This window comes from Trichomycterus rosablanca, chromosome 22 (assembly GCF_030014385.1).
Source record: "Trichomycterus rosablanca isolate fTriRos1 chromosome 22, fTriRos1.hap1, whole genome shotgun sequence".
NCBI classification, from domain to species: domain Eukaryota; kingdom Metazoa; phylum Chordata; class Actinopteri; order Siluriformes; family Trichomycteridae; genus Trichomycterus; species Trichomycterus rosablanca.
The window spans coordinates 22095001-22112294 of record NC_086009.1 but is presented as its reverse complement, the minus strand read 5'-3'; the positions used below and the strand labels follow the sequence as shown (position 1 = coordinate 22112294).

Sequence of the window (17294 nt, the reverse complement as noted above, 5' to 3'; positions counted from 1 at the left end):
ATCACATTTATTATAATATGGTGAAGTAAAGATCTACTGATATACGGGTTGGTTCATATTATTAGCTATCAGTAATTAAAGCTCCATAAAAGCACACACACACTTGATTTCATCATTTTATTATAAAAAAATCCTCCATCATATCGATTCTATACTCAAACCCCTAAACATATAAAGCTGGCAGGTAATCCAGGTGTGTTAATGTATGGATGTTTGGTGTAAATCAGGAATGTTGGGATCCAGGGTCTGTGCTGTTGACCGGTTCAAGAACAAAACTAAATTAAAATCATCGTAACACCCCCGGTTCACCATGACGCGTTAGATTTTTAAAATAGATTTAAATAAAAGAAAGGTTTATTTTCATTAGTACCATTTTATTCCTTATTCCTACCCAAGTCACCCCCCACATGTCTTCTTTATTCCCACTTTTTTGTTTAGAATTTCTTATTTATTCATGACTAGCAGGCAGAAGTTTGTACACAAGGGGGAGCCATATCATTGGTTTTGCATGACAGTAAATAAAAAAAGAAACCAGTCGCAGCAGATTGAGCGGTTGAGCTCTGTTGTGATAAAATAAGTGAACGTAATGCTAACACGTATCAGTGCATATCAGTCCGGATTAACCGTAACTGTACACTGTGTAAACAGCATGCTGCAGTCGGGCAGCAGGTTAGCCAGCGCCCGTCTGATTTCGGGTACACGACAGCTCTGGCTCCGGTTCTCCGCCTCGTTTTTGTCCCGCTCGTCCTCGATCACAAATTCCACCTGGAGAAACTCTAGTGTGCGCAGTCCCTTCAGTGCGGGGTGGCAGAAGACCCGCATCAGCATGGTCTCAGCCACCCTGCAGCCACGCAGCTGCAGCCAGCGCAGTCCAGGTAGCTGGTTAAGGCGGAGCAAACCGGGCGTGACCTCCCGCCCGCCGAGCGCCAGCCGCTCCAACCCTGCCCAGCCCCCGTTTGCCAGGCCTAGCGCCATCATCTGCTGCCGGCTGGACGACTCCAGCTCCAGGTGGGTGAGATGTAGCAGGGAGTTGGGGCCAGGCGGGGCACACCCCATCACTCCTGCGATGGTCACGCGCAGCAGGTTGCGCAGCTCCAGGTGATGCAGGTGCCCCCATGAGCTGAGGCTCTGCAGGTGCTGGTCAGTGAATGAGGGCACGTTGTCTAAAATCAGAGTTTCTACTGAGGGTCCAGATGAGGTGGACGGTGTTGGGTGTTTGTTCTCTGTGCTGTTCGAATCAGGCCGTGCCGGTGCTGGAGGACTGTGGGTAAAAAAGCCAGGCGGAAGCTCACAACTGTGCAGTTCCAGAACCTGTAAAGTGAACAAGGCTTTTGTGGTTATATAAAAAGAGAAATCATTACCAGAGGCGGCACAAAAACGGTGGCAAATGTAAGATTACAGATCATTTAGATATTTTACTGCCTACCATACAAAATATTGTGAAAAGATTCATGGATTCTAGTGAAATCTCAGGGCTTGCATTTCTAAAATGCAGCGTTCCTTGTAATGTATTTGTGTTATCAGCTTTTGTTTGATTTGTAAATGTTACCGCGTGATGTTTTTAAGCATCTATACCATAAGAGTATAATGTCGTTACCTTTAGACTAGAGGGAAGTAGTGAGCAGCTGTGCAGACCTCGCAGATCTGTGAGCGTGAGTGAAAGTCTGCGCAGTCGAGGGCATTTAGAGCCGAGAGCGTGCAGCCACGGCTCAGTGAGAAACGATCCGCCACGTGCAGACTGCAGCAACCCCTGCAGGTGCAGAGAACACAGACCACGCCCAAAATACTGCCGTAACAACGTCCAGAGGACGCGGGAAGTCACCTACCGTGCACACACACACACACACACACACACACACACACACACACACATACATACACACGGGTTACACAGGTGCATCCTGTTGTGAGGGTGGAGTTATACACATGAACAAATACACTACACAACACACTACATATAGACCATAGAACAGAACTGTTTTTGACTACTGAGTTCCAAACTGGCCCAGGTAGTAGCGGAAGCACCAGAACTGTTTATCTGGAGCTTCATGGGTCAGGTTTTTATAGGCGATGTGCAATACATGAGATACCAGACATGAGTGGTGCAAAGCACAACACAGTAGGACCTTGGAGCAATGTAAACATATTCTAAATACTGAAAATTGAACAAGCAGGTACTGAGGTGCTGGACTAGTAATCAGAAGGAGGTACCACCACTGCCAGATTGTCGCCATTGGGCCCCTGAGCAAGACCCTTAACCCTGAATTGCTTAGACTCTATACTGGATGCAACCAGGCAGAATCTACACCAACCTCAATGCTCAGTGGGCAGAACAGAAATGAATCCCCGCAGTCATGATTCAAACTACTGTAGTATTATAATTTACACTTCTGAGAAGTTAATGCACATTAAATCACGACTTTATTCAGAAATGTACACCTGAAGAAAGTAATAATTACTCACCCGCTTCCATGTAGAAAGATCCACATTCCTCCAGAGTCTCTGATCTTTCACTAACAATCTCCAACGCCTGCAAACTCTGCAAACACACATTATTATAAACATTAAAAACCACACACACACACACACACACACACACACACACACACACACACACACACACACACACACACACACACACACACACACACACACACACACACACACACACACACACACACACACACACACACACACACACACACACACACACACACACACACACACACACACACACACACACACACACACACACTCACTCACCTAATCTATCAGACTGTAGTTTGTCTGGTCTGTGACTATGCAGCACAGAAGAGATTTACTTTTTGCATACTGTTGCAAAGAAAAAGTTTGTGAACCCCTGGAATAGACTGTTTCTGAATTGTCTAATATAATGTTAATCGATGCTTACCCACACTGGCACAAACACTAATGTACTGTGTATGTATGTGTGTAGAGCACAGAATCTATATGTATATCTATAAGTTTTAATGTTTTCTTTTAGGGCTGATCACATGATTGTAAAACTGAGAATACATTCAAATAAAAATAAATATTAAGACATTTTACGAAGGATTTACAGAAGCAGAATTGATTACCAAAGTTTAGATCAGAGCTTTTAAAAGTTCATAAATATAAAAGAGAAGTTTACCTGGCAGTCCGGATCAGTTCCTGAACATTTAAATAAGATAAAATTTCTATCAGAATCATTTCAGGGAAACAATCCAAAATATCAACATTTACTGCTGCCATTGCCATCAACACTACTTCAATCTGTACAGTTTACTGTATAAAATCAAATTAAGCTCCAGTCAATATCGGCAAACATAAATCGACACTAAAATCTGTTAAAATATAAGAAATAGTTTCATTAATCCAGCTTCAATTCAACAAAATAAAACACACATCCAAGAGACTTTTCATTTACATTGCAAACGCAACCAAACGCATGCGCAGTCTACCTACAGGGAAGTTCTAAAATCCACGATCTACAAAGTATATCCGACCACAACGCGATTTTATTCTATTATACACATTAGCCGTAGCTTTGTGCTACACAAAATGAGCATGCGCAGAACAAAAAATTTTTTTAAAAAATTTAAAAATCCTAGGTTCACACATAATGACACATTAAATAATAAAGCCTGTAAACACTGTTTGTATTTGTGTGCATGTTTTTATCCTCCAAATAATCACAATAATCACATAGCGGTGCAGAACACACGATTTCACGATCTACAAATCAATCTCCCACAGGAAACTGAGTTGGGATATGATGTGTAGATCAGCTGAACGTTACAGTGTGTTGTATTGAAGGTGCACCGCGTAGATCGTGGATTTTACAGCGGTTTATTTTAGTGCTATTAAACAATGGCTGGTATTAAAGGTGAGAAATTATTTGTTTCTTCTGTTATGAAAGTTTAAACGGTTGAATATTAAAGAATGTCGCCACTGAGAGACATTTCTCATTTATAGACTATTGCTTGTGAGCTAGGATGCTAACATTTCCATGCTAACCTAAACATTGGCAATACAATCAACATTGTGATAAAGAAAATTTATTTTGAATAAAGCAATATTTCAAATTAATGTTCATATAATGTCTGTCTATATTGTGCACTGTAGTAATCTGTAAATGTGCAGCACCGCTGGAAATGACATAAACGTTGTTTTATTATTTGCATTTGTTAGACATAGAAATGTAATTAATGAATTAGTCACATGATCAGTTAGTTATGATTTTTTAAATTATATTATTTTATTTACAGTCTAATAAATCAGTTATTATAATATTTAATTAGGCATAGAACTGTTAGGTCTTTTGTTTAGAAGTGCACAAACACACATTAATGGAAGGATTTGTGATTATATTTGTAATTATCTCCATATAAAGCTTAATCTAATTAAACATGTAAATGTGTGAATGTGTACAGAATTCCTGATAAAATGTGCAGTACCACAGAATGCTCACAGATCATATGATGGATCATGTGAGATGTAACCCTAACCCCTCCATCAGTAAGACTTAACCGTTATTATAGCCACAATTCCCTCTGGAGAACATCCATCCATCCATCCATCCACCCACCACCCATCCACCACCCATCCATCCATCCATCCATCCATCCACCCACCACCCATCCACCACCCATCCATCCATCCATCCATCCATCCATCCATCCATCCATCCATCCATCCACCCATCCATCCATCCTTCCCTCAACTCAAGAACCGTTCTGTAATAAGCCTATGAGTGTATTCGGGCCTGCAGATACAATATTGAACCCCTTTATGAGCTCAACATCAGCACTTGTACTTTCTGAGTGAGACAGAATGGAGATGTGAAATCTTATCATGTGGAACCTGATCTCTTCTGGATGTTCTGCCCACTTATCAAATCTGATTCTACTGCATGAAAAGCAGCTCCTGTCATCTCTGTGTTCTCTGTAAATATTGCAGCATCGATTATGTTCTGTAAAAGAACTGATTTACAAAAACAGCCGTGTGTGTGTGTGAGAGAGGGAACAGTGTGCTTATAGGTTTATAAAGGGTGATTAAATGTTGGGAAGGCGCATGACGTAACGTAAACCTAACCACTGTGGGGACACATCAGTGCACTCTTAGTGCAGGTCCCAAGCCTGGATAAATATGAGGGTTGGGTCAGGCAGGGCATTCTGCATAAAATGGTGATGCCTTATAGGAGCAGCCAAAAGGAATCGATCATTTAAAATTAGATTTATTATTTAAGAACCATTTCTTGCTTTATTTATTTAGATTAATTTGATTTATTTATGATTGGATTGTAATTCATTTTATTTGGGTTATTTTTTGTACCAAAAGTGTAACTCAGTGTGAACAGCTTTAAATTATATTCTATTATCCCTCCATAATGATGATGATGATAATGTGGTGTCTTTTACTCTGTGTTTGTAGAATTTTGACTTTAATTCTTTATTTCTTTGTGTTTTTTGATCGTGTGCAGCTCTGATCAGTCTCTCCTTCGGTGGAGCCATCGGCCTCATGTTTCTCATGCTCGGCTGCGCCCTGCCCGTCTACAAGTGAGTTATGTGTGATTATAACAAGTTAATGTTGGGGAGGGTGTCAAAAATATACAGACAATTAACATAGTGGTGAAGAAAAATCTGTAATGCCTCCTGATTAGTCATTACTGATGATGACTGATTACAGCTAGTTTTACTGCACTCATTTTAATGTACATGGAACAGTGGTCTCTATCACCGTCTGCTGAGAGGAAACGTGTCCATATACTAATTCAAGAGCCACCAAACATGGGAATACCATAAAATTAAAGTTGCTAGAATTCATGTGTCCATGGTCAATCAGGCTTTACAAGCTTTAGAAGCTGCTCGTTCCATGTTACCAGTAACGAATCATTTTGACCGTGTTGAATCTCAATGTGGACGAAGGGTGTGAGAACTTATCTAACAACACCTTCCTGTGTTTTCTAGTGAGTACTGGCCTCTGTTCCTCCTGTTCTTCTACATCCTGTCCCCGATCCCATACTGCATCTCTCGACGTGTGGTGGACGAAACAGACTCTGCTAGTAATGCCTGTAAAGAGCTGGCCATATTCATCACCACCGGAATCGTCGTGTCCGCCTTCGGCCTGCCCATCATCTTTGCCCGAGCTAGTGTGGTACGTGTGGTCATTCATTCAATCATTTATATTCACTAACTACTTCATTCTGGTCAGGTTTGTAATGTGTCCAGCAGCATCCAGGCTTTCAACAGGCTGGACCAGGCAATCCATAACAAGGCTCTTACTGGCTTCTAGGGGGGATTTATAGCTACTAGGCCACTGTCTGGATGTTTTGGGGTGGTCAGCAAGGACCAGAGTACCAAAGAAATTTCTAATTGGGGAAAAAATTGCAGGAGAATTTCGAGAGACTCTCGGATCCACCACTGACTGGTGTACAGGTGTTGGAGGAGGTGTGCCAGCCTGTGGAAGCAGGCAGAAAAAAACTTGAGGACTCTTGAGGACTTGATAGTCACAAACCGATTGTGTTTAAGTGAAGGAATAATATATATGTGTGTGTGTGTGTGTGTGTGTACAGATTGCTTGGGGTGCGTGCGCTCTCGTCCTGACGGGGAACATCGTGATTTTCGCCACCATTCTGGGCTTCTTCATGGTCTTCGGTTCGAATGACGACTTCAGCTGGCAGCAGTGGTGAAGCTCCGAACTGTTTTTATCAGCGTGTATTTGTACCACGACCAACGTTTATTATTTATAGTGACCGCTCGTCCATACTGAAAGCAAATCAGTGCAATACCCCAGTGTCCCCGGGGTTGGTCTGACCTCAGAACCTTCTGGTTTATGTTGTTTTTTTGTGCATGAGTGTTTGTAGTTAGTATTTTTTTTTTGCAGGCATGATGCTGCTGCTTCTCTACGGCAGGTTCGATGCTGTAAGAATTGCTCTAATGTGATTGAGTCTCTGTGGAATCTGTAGTTAGCATTAACCACAGACTGTAAATCTGAGCGTAAGCATTAGCTTTAGCTTCGAGGCTGTGACTGCACTGCTTATTTAAAAAAATGCCATATTATAAAATGTTAGTTGTTTTTATGTGACAAACAGGTTTGGGTTTTAATTTATTCAGTCGAAGGCACTGTCTGCTCACACTGTTGCATCATGGGTCATACATTTCCATCCTATAACCAGTGCCAGCGCTGTGTTCACTCTGCTAACGTAGTGTAAACTTGTAACTCTACAATTTAAAGTCTGAAAACTGTGCACTCTGCAGCGTGTGGACGTCTTGGTCTGCTATATTTCACATATAATGAAATGGTTTTAGAATGATAAGCTTAGTTGAAAGTTGTGTTTCTGTTTGCACAGAACCTACAAGGCTACAAGTTTAGGATCGCTGTATAGCATCAAGCTAACTGTATTCCAGCCAAACAGAGGCGTCTGTGAAAAGTCTATTAAATACCTGATCAGATGTGTACAATTCAAAACAAAAACGCTTGTTATTTCTCTTTAAAATTTTGTTTCACTGCTTTTCACCTTGTTACCTGCACCAGTCCTGTCAGGTAAAGATTCCACAGGTTCTCTCACCTGGCATCATTAAAGTCCTTTAAGTCAAAAACGTATGGAAGAAATATAATGTTTCAAACGATCATGTAGATTGTTTTTATACATATGCATACATTCCAAAAGATTTGGGACACCACACTAGGAGAAGGTCATTTTCCTTGTTGGCCCAGAGACCCTTAAGTTCATTATATCCAAATGTGATGGGTGGACTCATCAGTTCATTTCAGATAAACTTGGTCCCAGATTAGTCGACGGCATTTCTGAATGTTGTTGATATTTGGCTTCTACTTTCATTAATGTATTTTACACACTGCTGCAAATTTTTGGAAATGTGTATTATTTAATTACTTGAATATTTTAGTATGCATTTAAGCATAATGCTTACCAGTTTACACCAAATATAGTTTAATTTGGTTTATGATGCCTCATGAGAAATGGTTTGTAACCATTGAGTAACATTATGCGAATATTTACAGATTATAAATACATAAAGAACAAATGGGCTGCTGCTTTTATTAGCATGATGCTAATAAAAGGGCAAGCCGTAGCCTAGTGGTTAAGGTACTGGACTAGTAACCAGAAAGTCGCTGGTTCAAGCCCCACCACTGCCAGGTTGTCGCTGTTGGGCCCTTGAGCAAGGCCCTTAACCCTCAATTGCTCAGACTGTAACTGTAATGTAATGTAAGTCGCTTTGGATAAAGGCGTCTGCTAAATGCTGAAAATGAAATGAAAATGAAATGATGCTAACTTGGTAGCTACGTTAGCCTTGTAGCTTTTGTACAAAACTGAAGCCAATTGCTTTTATTCAAGCAATTAAAAAAAAAAAACTTTTAACTTGTTTTGAGAACCATTTTATTTAGATTATGTTATTTTATTTGAATATAAGATTGTCATTAATACTGAGTCTCAACTTTTGGAAGCAACACTGACATTTACTGTTACATGTTTTAGTTCTGACGTGATTTATTTGCTCTTTTGTTGTAGTGTTTGTTAAGTGTTTGAGTTTAAACATGTTCAGTCTGATTTATTGTAATTGGATTAATTATAAAATTATATTTTACATGTATTTATTATTCCAATCTCGTCATTCATTCACCGTAAACGCCAGTACAGTCAGTTCGAGTCTGGGTCTGCAAAACAAACGGTTTTATTATTTTATTACAGTTAGCGAACACGAATCAATCTGCTCAGATAATAAAAGATATTTAGCGGGACAAATAGTTGAATTTGCTAAAACAGAAGTAGATTTATTGATCGATGAATGTAAGGTTTTATTGCTGTATCAGGCTTTTCCTGTAGATTATGTAGTTGCATGGCTCCACCACATGATGTCGCTACACACCCACCGCTATTGTACTGCACCAGCATTATCCATCACTACTGCAAGGGGCCTCGACCAGACAACAGAGGTTGTGCCTGTACAGCTCCAATGACTTTCTAGATTACTCCTCCTTCAGGCACAGCCAATTGTGCCAGTTTGGACGCCTGGACTGGACAATAGCACCACCTTTAGGTTCTAACTTGAGAGTTCCAGATCTCAGCAGTGGTGGGCTAGCATGTTAGACTGCTGGACCACTGAGTGTCCAACTTTCAGAATTCTTCATCTTAATGTTGGTGTCTGAAGATTGTTCACTCTGTATTGAAATCACATTTAACTCGACGTATAAACTGTGTCTCATATTTATGTTCATGATTCAGATAACACTAAATCTGGTCTAATAAAAATGGCTCAGTATCCATACTCACTACATAGTGCATCCCTAATCTGTGTAACCATGATAAATCAGATTTAACACGGTTTTAGTTTATCAGGTTTGATGAGACGACCATAAAGAGCTGAAATGTTTCCTTTTATATTCTGCTTATTTATTTTACAGCTTTATAATGTTTCTGTGTCCTGCTGCTTAGAATTAAACCATGGTGGTCATGTTTCATTTCTTCTTATTATTAATCCTTTATTTTTAATAAATGCCATTTTTGAGCAAAGACTGGACGTGGTGTTAGATGCGCTCTGTGTTTTTGTGTGTGGTGTGTGTACGGGGGAGACGTGGTGTGTGTACAGTTTTATTACATTCCTGTAAGCTTGGAGAACTTGGAACATGTTTCATGTATCTGCTCGCTTCAACATGTCAGCGCCGCTAATCTCACTCCCTGCTGGCATGTTTCAGATAATTCAGGGTCACGTAGTACCTCCTAAAACTCTAATACTGAAAGATTGGAACCCCCCCGCCCGATTATTCATTTTAAATCTATAAAAAGTTTTGTGTAAACTCAGATTCTGTTGATTTCACTCACCAGTTTATAATTCTAACGTAAATATTATTATACTTCTTTATATTAAACATACCCACTTCCCTCTGTACTCCTGAAATCTGCGTTCGGCGTCTAGTTCTCGTTTCTCTGAAGCCGCCGCATTTATCCAAAAACTGGGGAACGTGAATGTAGGTGTGATGTTAATGTTTTGAGTCTTTACTTTTAGAAGATAACTTTTAGAAAAAGTTATCTTATTTCTAAAATACCTCACAAGCCATTTCAAAAATGGTAACGGACTGCAAATGCTCGTGGTATGTAGTTCGGACAATCCTGATCTAGAGCAGTGTTTTTAAACCCTGGGTCATGAGTCAAAATAATAATAATAATTAAATCAACAAGTTTTACCAGGCACAAACACAAAATAAACTTGAACATGAACGTCCTCTTGTGGAGACTTTATGTTACATCTTGTAAACCACAGTGGGACCAGATTGACACCGTTTTTATTAAGTTTATTTTGTTTGGATTCATCGTTTGTGTAAAATTCATGGACAAAATGTGGGACGCTTAAAAAATAAAATTTGAAAAACCCTGGACTAGAGGATGCAGCTCATCTACAGATCAAATCAGTTTCATTCACCAGGCGTCAGTATCGGTTTATACTCATTTATTCTGCAGAGAGGAAAGTCTGGAGAACATGGCAACAATAGCTCAGAGGTTAAGGTACTGGACTAGTAATAAGAAGGTCGCTGGTACAAGCCCTACCAGTGCCAGGTTACCAATGTTAGGCCCCTAAGCAAGGCCCTTAACCTTTAATAGCTAGAAGTCACTTTGGATAAAAGTGTTAAATGCTGTATCATCATAATCATTATGTTTTGTTTTCATGAAGACAGCTGAGAATGTTTATCTTGTTATTTAGTGATTAATATGATTTATGATGTTTTTTTTTTTAGAAATCATGAGTCCTTTTAACCCGAGTTAAAGAGACTTCAACATAAATACTTTATTTATTTGAGGTGTGTTTCTCTCCTGTGAATGTAGTGGATTAGGCGGGTGGTAAAACAAACACTGAATTCATGAATAGATGTTTTTTCTATATTTTTGTAAATGAAATAATGAGTTTTAACCTTTGAAAAGGAATCGCCGCCCTGGGCGACACCAACCCTGAATAAATGCGAGTGTGCAGACATGCATGCGGCGCTGTGCATGATTAGATAATGCTGAGTGTGCGTGAGAGAGAACTTCGTATCCTCGGGCGTCAGGAGCTTCAGCTGCGGCGTGGTCTTCTACCTGCTGACAGGAGAGACGAAGAGTCGGAGCTGCAGGAGCAGGGCAGAAGCGTTCTGGATGAGTTAGGACTGCAGGGTGATGAGAAGGTTCTTCAGGAGTCACAGGCATGAAGATTACAGTCAGATTCAGTATCTCACAGCCAAGTGCAGCCGTCTGGCACAGGAGAAAGGTAAGAACTCCAGAACATCAGAACTCCACACATCAGAACATCAGAACTCCACACATCAGAACATCAGAACTCCACACATCAGAACATCAGAACTCCACACATCTCTCTCTCTCTCAGCTCACACGGTTTAGCTGTACATGATCAGAACGGTTCTGGGGCTAAATGATAAAAAGTTCACAACTTAGATGCTGAATTTGTTTGTGTGGGAAAAATTAAGTGACAGTGATGATACACTAAATGGCAATAAGTATTTGGACACCTGAGCATGATGTTGTCGGATAATCAGTTTCAAATACAACGTCATCACACATCCAAAGTAACAAAAACTTATGGGACGTTATGTGGTTTGTTAGTTTCTTTTCTGCTCTGGCCGTCTCATACGCTCGCTCAGTGGTGATCATCTTCCTCTGTGATATGTACAGTGGTTTAAAGTGATTACTGTAGGAGATTAATAAATGCATTTACCTGTGGTTTGTGTTAATATGAATCGTATGCACACAGAAGCTTCTCACAAGAATTTGAAGTGTGTCTGTGTGTGGGAATTTGTGCCCATTCAGTCAAAACATGACTGCATTTGTGTGCCTGGGTGCTGATTGATCAGTCGATGTTCCGGTTCATCCCAGAGCTGTTGAGTGGGGCTGAGCTCAGGGCTCTGTGCAGCTTTTCTTCTTTATAGAGCTCATCATGCTGGAACAGGAAAGGCCTTCCCTAAACTGCCTAAAGTTGGAGGCATGTCATTTCCTGTATATAATCTATTTAGAACAACTGTTAGCAACTGTTGTGTCTTAAACACATGAATAAATTCAGTAATTAGAAGGGGTGTCCCAATACTTGTGGTACAGTGTAGTCGGTGCCAGATCAGACCTGTTCTCTTGGATGGCGTGTTTACGACGCCCTCCGGCAGCACCAGATCTATAAATCTGATCAGGTAACAAAGCGGATATTTTTATAATAGATTCCAGATCCCTGGTAGAACCTGACACTATGATGCGTGCGCTAGGTTTTTAATGCTAGCAGCGATCATCTATATGTGCAGTAGATATAGGACTACATAATGGCGTCTCAGAACCGTACTACACACAGAGTTACTCTGAGAACTCCTAAAACCAAACCACTAATGCAGACGCCCCAAACAGACAGTAGAGGTCGCAATTGCCAGCATGATGATGTTTGTTGTGTTCAGGTTGCAGGTTGATTAAGTGTACATGTGTGTGTGTGTGTGTGTGTGTGTGTGTGTGTGTGTGTGTGTGTGTGTGTGTGCAGCAGCGTTGGAGAGAGACTGCGCTCTATCCAGAGAGAGGGTTCGAGTCCTGCAGGTGGAGCTGGACTCGGTGCAATCTCAGCTGTCTCAGAAGGACAGCACCATCCAGGAACTCCTCAATAAACTCCAACAACAGCATCAGGTAGCTTTACTAGATACGTTACATAGCCAAAAGTATGTGGACTCCCCTTTTACTGACTCTGACCTGAAGTCAGGTCCAGAATGAAAGCGTCTGGCTTGATGAGTTTGGTAACCTCAACCCCACTGGACACTTTTGGGATTCAGTGGAATGTATGAATGGTGAATGGTCACTGTTATGGAAGGTGTGGGTCCATACATTTGGAATAGGACGTCCAACAAGCTCATAATCAGGTGTACACATATTGTTGGCCATACAGTCTATTAATTAACACTTTCACTACTGTAAACTGATTAGCTGGCAGGTGTGAATTAAATCCTTAGTCTATCAGCGCATCAACCAGACACTAGGCGTCACTGTTGCAGCATTAAGAAAGCTGAATCTCCATCAGGAGCTTGATTCATTCAATTAGATTAGATTGGACCAGGATTTTTCCTTTTAAGACATTTAATTAGATCCACTAGCACATCTGAACTAAACTTGGATCTAAACTAAAAATAATCGAATGAACTAAGCCTGAGTGAGGAGCGCGGTGAACATGCTGATGTGTATCCTGAGATTCAGGACGAGGTACTGATAGGTGTGACAGGTATGCAGGTTCAGGTGTGTGTTCAGGGCGTCGCTGATGTGTTCGGACTCGTTTCTGCTCTGTTGATATCAGCAGCGAGTTTGAGTTTCATCTCTCCAGGCTGAGCTGCATCTCCAGGGTTGTCACCTCACAGCAAGAAGGTCATGGAAAGGACCAGGGTTCCTTCTGTGTGGAATTTGCATGTTCTCCCTGTGTTCGTGTAGGGTGCTCCGGAGCAATGTTAACTGCAAAAGCTGGTGGTGAGGTCAATCCAGCGTATACTCGGTCTTCCTCGTCTTCTGGGTCCTTCCATGAGTCCTGTCATACAGTAACGCCATCTTCAGTGTCCTCATGTGGGCACCTCATCACACGGCCAAAGTAACAGAACTCACGGGACTTAATGTGGTTCAGGAGCTTCTTTTCTCTTCTGGCTGTCTCGTACACTCGCTCAGTGGTGCTCATCTTCCTCTATGAGATTTTCAGCAGTTTTAAGTGTTTACTGTATGAGATGTATCATATGCGTATCTGTGTGTGTGTGTGTGTTTACAGCGGAGTGTGAGTTCGAGTGAAGCGGCTCTCTTGACCTTTCACCTGGAGTCGATGGGCTCAGAGCTGCAGCTGCTTCAGTCCAGTGAAAAACAACTGCTGGGCCTGATGGACGAGCTGCACCAGGAGGCCCATTTCGCCACCAGGAAGGCGAACGACCTGGAGACGCGATTCTGTCAGGAGTCCCACCTCAATGCCAAGCACAGGAAGGAGCTGGAGTACCAGCTGCAGGGGTACACGATTCAGATTTAATTCAAGTTTGTCTCAGACGTGTAACTCTGCTCAGACGCTCAGACTCGAAAAGATGAAATTTTTAATAGTTTGACGTTAGATTATTTTATATAAGTACATTTATTTACACTCAGTGTACATTATTCCGTCTGATCTGTTTCTGATTGGTCAGTAAGCTGTACGAGCTGCAGGAGATGCAGAAGGCCCATCATGCACTGCAGCAGGAGCTGAGTGAACAGAACAGCGCCCACCAAAGGACGGTGCAGGAACTGCAGAGAGAGAACACCAACAGTGTGGACAAGCTGAGAGAGATGGCCGAGCAGTTCGAGTGGCTGTGTGGTCAACAACGCAACTGGATCTGCTGCATCAAGAGGTGTGTGTGTGTGTGTGTGTGTACTCTGTGTGTGTACTCTGTGTGTGTGTTCTATATGTATATACATGTGTCAGTGTGCTCTGTGTGTGTTTGATTTGCTTTTATATCTATATACGTATACGTGTGTGTGTGTGTGTGTGTGTGTGTGTGTGCAGGTTTAAGGACTGTCTAAACGATGAGAAGGAGACCCTGGTTCTGCAGGTGAACAGGTTACAGGACGAATTATCAGAATTTAAGAAGAACAAATCTGAGATGATCAGTGAAAAAGACACACAGCCCACAATGCATTGTATAAGGTATGGTTCACCACCCATAATGCACTGCGGCAGGTGTTTGTACGAGTGTATGACGTGTACGGTGTGTTTAGGTGGGACGTGGATGGAACGTCAGATCTGCAGGTGGAGGAGGATGAGTGGAGAGCAAAATACCAGAACCTTGTTAACAGATTCTCATCATGCCAGGTACACACACACACACACACACACACACACACACACACACACACACACTACACCTGCTTCTGCTGCTATTTCATACATGAACTTTGAGATTAAAGTCATCCTACACATGTGTGTATTTGTGGATCATTCTGTGTGTGTGTTTTGTGTATATGTATCTCATTGTGTGTGTATCATTGTGTGTGTGTTTTGTACTTGTGTATCATTCTCTGTGTGTGTGTTTTGCAGCAGTTGGATGATGATGAATACCTGAAGCCACCATGAAGTTCGGATGATGAAGTCGTGCACCGTGTTCTGCTGCAGTTTATTCATGTAAATAAACATTTGATCTTGAGCATGTTCTCCCAGTTTTTCGTCTTTGTTTCTGCGTGTCCATCAGCACCTGGTTTAGCTTAAGATTCTTCAGCTCCAGCTCTGGAAGCTTCTCTGTTCGTGAGAGGATGATCACATGCAGGCTGCTGATTCTTCAGCAATCTGGACCTGAGAAGGTTGGGTACATCATGTCAGTCAGTGGTGGTATAGATTTGTAGCTTTACCCTTGGGCAATGGGCAATGGGCAGAAAACACCCTAGACAGGTCACCAGTCCATCACAAACCAAACACACACAGTGCAATGTTACTAGTTCCAGTTATCCAGTCTGCATGTGTTTGTACTGTGGGAGGAAACTGAAGCACTTGAAGAAAACCCACACAGACACGGGGAGAACATGCAAACTCCACACAGAAAGGACCCTGACCGCTCCACCTGGGAATCGAACCCAGGACCTGTATTATTTCTTTTAAAAAATCACGTGCTTGTAGATTGTACACATTGGTTATAGAAGAGCTCCATCTTGTGGAGGATCTTCTGGTGCTTCACATCTAAAATGTTTGAGAAATCAACCGTGAGACATTTCGGTTAAAGACACTCTGGTAAAGGAAAATCTGAACATCTCATCAAAGGATCAGAACATCAAAAGAATCAACACCAATATAAGTGTTCCAACTCAAAACTGCAACAAATAGAGAAGTTTAAAAGAAACTGAAATCCAGTTCCAGCCTAAACCCGGAGCTTCAGTACAGCACCATCAGCTAATCCCAGGTGAACATCATAACACCATGATGAAGCTCATTAGTGTTTGGACAGCAGTGAGTGAGTCTGATTGTTTTCATTCTCTTACACTGTCGAAACCCAAATCTGATCAAATGTTCCTGATTCTACACAGATATCATCATCACATCCACAAGCAGCACCTGAAACACCTCCACACCCCCCACACAGCCGACACCAATGTACTAGGTTCTTACTGTAGGATTCCCTGAAGACGTGTGTGTGTGTGTGTGTGTGTGTGTGCGTGTGCGTGTGCGTGTGTGATCTACTGTGAGATTTGTAGGTGTTCATATATAAATAATCACAGGATTAAATGTATATTAGCAGAATAAGGACGTGTCCTCAGTACAGCACAGTTTTCTGTTTTCTGTATTTAGAAAGTTAGAACGAAGCTCGTTAGTTTCTGTGTTGTTGATGTGAAATACAGAACATGCAGTTCACACTTTTAACCACCAGGTGGTGCTGCTGTACATGATTTTATTCTCTCTCTCTCTCTCTCTCTCTCTCTCTCTCTCTCTCTCTCTCTCTCTCTCTCTCTCTCACTCTTTCACTCACACACACACACACACACACACACGCTTTACAGTAGCTGTTACCGGGGGAACGTGTTTTTGGAAAACAGAATGGCTCCAATAAATATCGGAGTGTAAAAGATTCACTTCGTGTTGAGAGCTTCATTATAAACTTCACCGAGTTCACACTTTTTATTTTCTACAGTCAGAGCCAGTGTGGTCAGAGACCAGGACCAGAACAACTGAAACCAAAACAATATTTAACACTCTGTTCCAGACCGAGCTGGACTGGCCAAGTTCCTGCAGCACGTTTCCAGCTTCTAACCACAATCGGTTCCTACGTCATGAGTGTACTTCAGAAGAAAAAAACTATATAAATATAACGTTGATGTTTGGTGTCCTGCATTAATTCATCAGATTGTAGGTCCAATAGCGGAGTGCTTTACACCACTTTAGTCTTTGCTTGGCATTGAGCACGCTGATCTTAGGTTTGTGATTAGCAGCTCAACCACTGAAGCCTGAACGCTGAACCGTTCCTGCACCCTCGCACGTCCACCAAACTACCGTCATTATTTTATTTATTTATTTATTTATTAGGATTACAACGTGATGTTTCACACTTTGGTTCAATTCATGACAGGACGGGTCGTTACTGGTAAGTTTTTAATATCAAACACAGTCACGAACAATCTTGTATCTCCAGTTCACCTCACTTACACGCCTTTGTATTGTGGGAGGAAACCGGAGCTCCCGGAGGAAATCCACTTCATCCACTCTGAACACGAGAAGTTGTGAGCAGATCCCATGATGCACCAGTCCATAATCACGCCAGCACGCACAGCTGGATTTGTGAGG

General features: G+C 41.7%; 3 protein-coding genes across 4 annotated transcripts; 2 read left to right on the top strand and 1 right to left on the bottom strand.

Annotated features, from left to right (window-relative positions):
* Nucleotides 1-103: 103 nt before the first annotated feature.
* On the bottom strand, nt 104-3339 carry LOC134336126 (F-box/LRR-repeat protein 12-like). Its single transcript, XM_063018815.1, has 4 exons — nt 3152-3339; nt 2464-2539; nt 1598-1822; nt 104-1311 (listed from the first exon to the last, which is right to left on the bottom strand). The coding sequence occupies exons 1-4, from the start codon at nt 3256-3258 to the stop codon at nt 610-612; spliced, it is 1110 nt and encodes a 369-aa protein (XP_062874885.1). The 5' UTR covers nt 3259-3339; the 3' UTR covers nt 104-609.
* Nucleotides 3340-3809: 470 nt separating this feature from the next.
* Nucleotides 3810-9535, top strand: leprotl1 (leptin receptor overlapping transcript like 1). 2 transcript variants are annotated; one of them, XM_062984706.1, is made up of 5 exons: nt 3810-3886; nt 5483-5558; nt 5970-6156; nt 6575-6687; nt 7352-9535. In XM_062984706.1, coding segments are annotated over exons 1-5 (393 nt in total). In that variant the 5' UTR covers nt 3810-3870; the 3' UTR covers nt 7353-9535. The 2 variants fall into 2 exon arrangements, with proteins under 2 accessions (XP_062840776.1, XP_062840775.1); XM_062984705.1 differs by having other exon boundaries at nt 6575-9535.
* Nucleotides 9536-11019: 1484 nt separating this feature from the next.
* On the top strand, nt 11020-15139 carry LOC134336041 (uncharacterized). The gene is made up of 6 exons (XM_063018712.1): nt 11020-11196; nt 13779-14008; nt 14179-14379; nt 14535-14675; nt 14747-14840; nt 15066-15139. The coding sequence occupies exons 1-6, from the start codon at nt 11020-11022 to the stop codon at nt 15099-15101; spliced, it is 879 nt and encodes a 292-aa protein (XP_062874782.1). The 3' UTR covers nt 15102-15139.
* The last annotated feature ends 2155 nt before the right edge of the window (nt 15140-17294 follow it).